This window comes from Citrus sinensis, chromosome 4 (assembly GCF_022201045.2).
Source record: "Citrus sinensis cultivar Valencia sweet orange chromosome 4, DVS_A1.0, whole genome shotgun sequence".
Lineage (NCBI taxonomy): Eukaryota > Viridiplantae > Streptophyta > Magnoliopsida > Sapindales > Rutaceae > Citrus > Citrus sinensis.
The window spans coordinates 13694605-13697841 of record NC_068559.1 but is presented as its reverse complement, the minus strand read 5'-3'; the positions used below and the strand labels follow the sequence as shown (position 1 = coordinate 13697841).

General features: G+C 32.8%; 1 protein-coding gene across 3 annotated transcripts; it reads left to right on the top strand.

The window, feature by feature from the left end:
• Positions 1 to 389: 389 nt before the first annotated feature.
• LOC102614693 (probable 2-oxoglutarate-dependent dioxygenase SLC1) lies at positions 390 to 2988 on the top strand. Of its 3 annotated transcripts, none has more exons than XM_025092766.1 (5): positions 390 to 481; positions 582 to 878; positions 975 to 1222; positions 1947 to 2295; positions 2599 to 2988. In XM_025092766.1, exons 2-5 carry the CDS (start codon positions 594 to 596, stop codon positions 2842 to 2844), a joined length of 1128 nt encoding a protein of 375 aa, XP_024948534.1. In that variant the 5' UTR covers positions 390 to 481; positions 582 to 593; the 3' UTR covers positions 2845 to 2988. The 3 variants fall into 3 exon arrangements, with proteins under 3 accessions (XP_024948534.1, XP_024948535.1, XP_006491758.2); XM_025092767.1 differs by having other exon boundaries at positions 399 to 476; XM_006491695.2 differs by lacking the exon at positions 390 to 481 and having other exon boundaries at positions 513 to 878.
• Positions 2989 to 3237: the final 249 nt, after the last annotated feature.

Below are 3237 nucleotides of genomic sequence, written 5' to 3'. Positions count from 1 at the left end.
CATTAGTCCATAGTTAATTTATGAAAGATCAGGTATGATTTATAATATTACCCTCAATTTTAATCGAAATAATTTCTTAAAAAACTGAAAGAAAAAGATTTGACAACAATATACGAACGGCCGGTATCTACTCAGGATCAGCTGCATAAGAAAAGTCAGCGACACATCGTTGATACTATGCCGTCTATAATAAACTTTGACAAAGTGACCATATATAAAACAAATATGGACGGACCTAGGAAAGAAGACAAAATAATTAAGTTTAAAGATTTTAAAATATTGTAATGGTGTTAGGGATTAGATTATGACTTATCCAGCATCTCGTGTTGGCTGACTGGAGATATGTCAACGGTTTCATGTTGTTTAAATTAGTTCACAAACCGAAACCGGTTTGCTATAAATTGATCCCTTCTTTGCGTATGTCAATTCTGACTAACCTTGTAAACTTAAAAAATTCTCGACAAATTTAAAGAAACGTAAGGTTTGTGAATTGTAGCCAAGTTAATCTTCTGCCATATAATTGATGCATCTCTATGTTTGTATGCATATTTGTTATATATATACAGTCGTATTGCATGCAGGTACCCATCGTCATGTTTCCTGCAATAATGGCTATTACAACTGATGAAACAAAGGCAAATGATGATGATCAAGTATACCAGAAAGGAGTGAAGAATCTTTGCGAAAACGGCGTGACGAAAGTCCCTAAAAAGTACATATTGCCTGAATTCGATCGAGCAGATATAGTACTACAAGTAGATTTGACCATGCCAAATCTTAAGCTGCCTGTTATTGATTTTTCCGAATTGCAAGGCCCAAATCGTTCCGAGGTCCTAAAATCTCTAACTAGTGCTTGTGAAAAATATGGGTTTTTCCAGGTAGGACTTGATGACAAGCTTTGAGTACGTAAATTGTAAAATTTAACAATAATGTCAGGGGCTTGTTTAAATTTGTGCATGCATTGATGCATGCAGGTAGTGAATCACGGTATCCCGAACAATGTTATTAGCAGCATGATTGATGTGAGTGCAAGGTTTTTTGAACTCCCAATTGAGGTAAGATCCAAGTACGTGTCATCAGATCTCACAGCACCAGTTCGATATGGAACTAGCTTTAATCAGAATAAGGATAGGGTCTTCTGTTGGAGAGACTTCTTGAAGCTCGTATGCCACCCCTCACAAGATGTCCTTGTTCATTGGCCTTCTTATCCAACGGACATGAGGTAATTATAATTTGTACGAGGATCATCTCTTATTGTTCCTTTTCTTATAATCTCTCAGTGAAATAAATGGTTAAGATTAAATTTTATAATTTAATATTGACAATTAACTCAACTTTTTCATTTTTTTTTCTATTCAAGCATTTTTTATTTTATTTGCAATCACTTTATTATTTTGAATTTTTTTTAAAGCAAATAGATTTTACAATTTAGGATTTATTAGAAGTCTGAACTCAAAAACCTATAATATAGCCTAAAAATTAAATTTTGAAAGATAATGGACAAAACCCATATTTATTTTTTTGTTCCTTATATACTATTCAGGATTCGAATTCGGACAGCAGTCAAATATATATATATATATATATATATATATTAATTAATTAATATTTGAGGAGATATATAGTACGTGCCTGTTCCTGCATTTATGAGATCAAATTTTGTTGAGTTTTCCATAATAAGACACATTATTGTGCCCTCACCATTAACGGATGCCTTAGTGACATGATAATTGGTAATCAGAGAGCTTCGCTTTCAATAGTACTTTCCGCTCCATACAAATCATCTGTTTAATAATTTAATTACATATTAAATTTAGACGTTGGGGCACGCTGGCTGCTTCTTCCCAACAAAAAATAAATTAATAGTTTGGTTTCTTTAATCCAAAGTCATGCATACATAATAGTGATTTTAATGATATAGTAATCATTATTTTATGCTGAAACAGGAGATTGGCGGTTACCTACGCAAAAGAAATCAAAAACTTGTTCGTAATGCTAATGGAGGCTATCTTAGAGAGCTTGGGGCTGTGGGGAGCCACCATGAATAAGACTGAAGAAGTTGAAAAACTAATAAAGCAATTCCAAGATGGGAGCCAGCAAATGGTGGTCAATTGCTACCCTCCATGTCCTGAGCCTCATCTAACCCTAGGAATGCCTCCACATTCAGATTATGGATTTCTTACTCTTCTTCTACAAGATGACGTTGAGGGTTTGCAAATTCAATATAAAGAAAAGTGGGTCGCAGTTCAACCTTTAGCCAGCTCCTTTGTGGTTAATGTTGGTGATCACCTTGAGGTGGGTACATTAATAGTATTTTATTTAATATATATTAAGTTTTAAACAAATCTGACATACAACAGGTGAAATATAAGATTAATTAAGTAGATTTTGATAGACATATAAACAATACAAATTCGTGGGTAATTTAAAAAATGCATAAACTAATTTAAATTAGCTCAACAAACTCTAGAAATTAAAGAAGTATTTACCAGTCATCGTTAATAATGAATAAAATCTAATCATTATCCAATTTGTATATATAATTTTTCATGCGGCTAATATACTTTTCACTTTGACTTTGATTGGATTATATTATAGATATTCAGCAATGGCAAGTACAGGAGTGTGTTACATAGGGTTCTTGTCAATCCAGCCAAGTCTCGCATTTCTGTTGCTTCTTTGCATTCTCTGCCTTTCAACTCAATGGTTAGCCCATCGCCCTCACTCATCAATAAAGCAAATCCAAGGCGCTATAAGGAGACCGATTTTGCCTGTTTCCTTGAATACATTTCATCTTTTGAGCCTAAGAGGAAGAATTTCCTTGAGTCAAGGAAATTACTATGAGGAACCGATGAAAATCTAAATTTGAAAAAGATGTCTATGTTGACTTTTTAAACTCCAATTATGTAGCAATAATTGATTGAATTTGAATTGTAATTTAATTTAATTCCAGTATTCTTTTTCAGTCAAGGTAGCTATCAAATTTCAAACCTCATTCATGTCTAATTCCGTGACAAGTTTCACATCTATCCAATTCTGAAATAGTTAATAATCTAAATGTAATTGTCCAGTTGAGACATATCATTTAGATGGAAGTAAGCTAATGCGTTTAGATATTCAAGAATTTTTTACAAGAGTTATCTATCAGAATAATACTATTATTGATTTATTAACAACAAGTAGATCTACACTTGGGAGATTAGTAATGTTTCAGGAGAAATTAGTAGAAGAAGCTAC

Excerpts from the sequence above, each read along its gene's own strand:
- LOC102614693 (XM_006491695.2), top strand. The coding sequence starts at position 534 with ATGTTTGTATGCATATTTGTTATATATATACAGTCGTATTGCATGCAG. Across the intron at positions 879-974 it reads AAAAATATGGGTTTTTCCAG|GTAGTGAATCACGGTATCCC; the intron begins GTAGGACTTGAT and ends TGATGCATGCAG. Across the intron at positions 1,223-1,946 it reads TCTTATCCAACGGACATGAG|GAGATTGGCGGTTACCTACG; the intron begins GTAATTATAATT and ends ATGCTGAAACAG.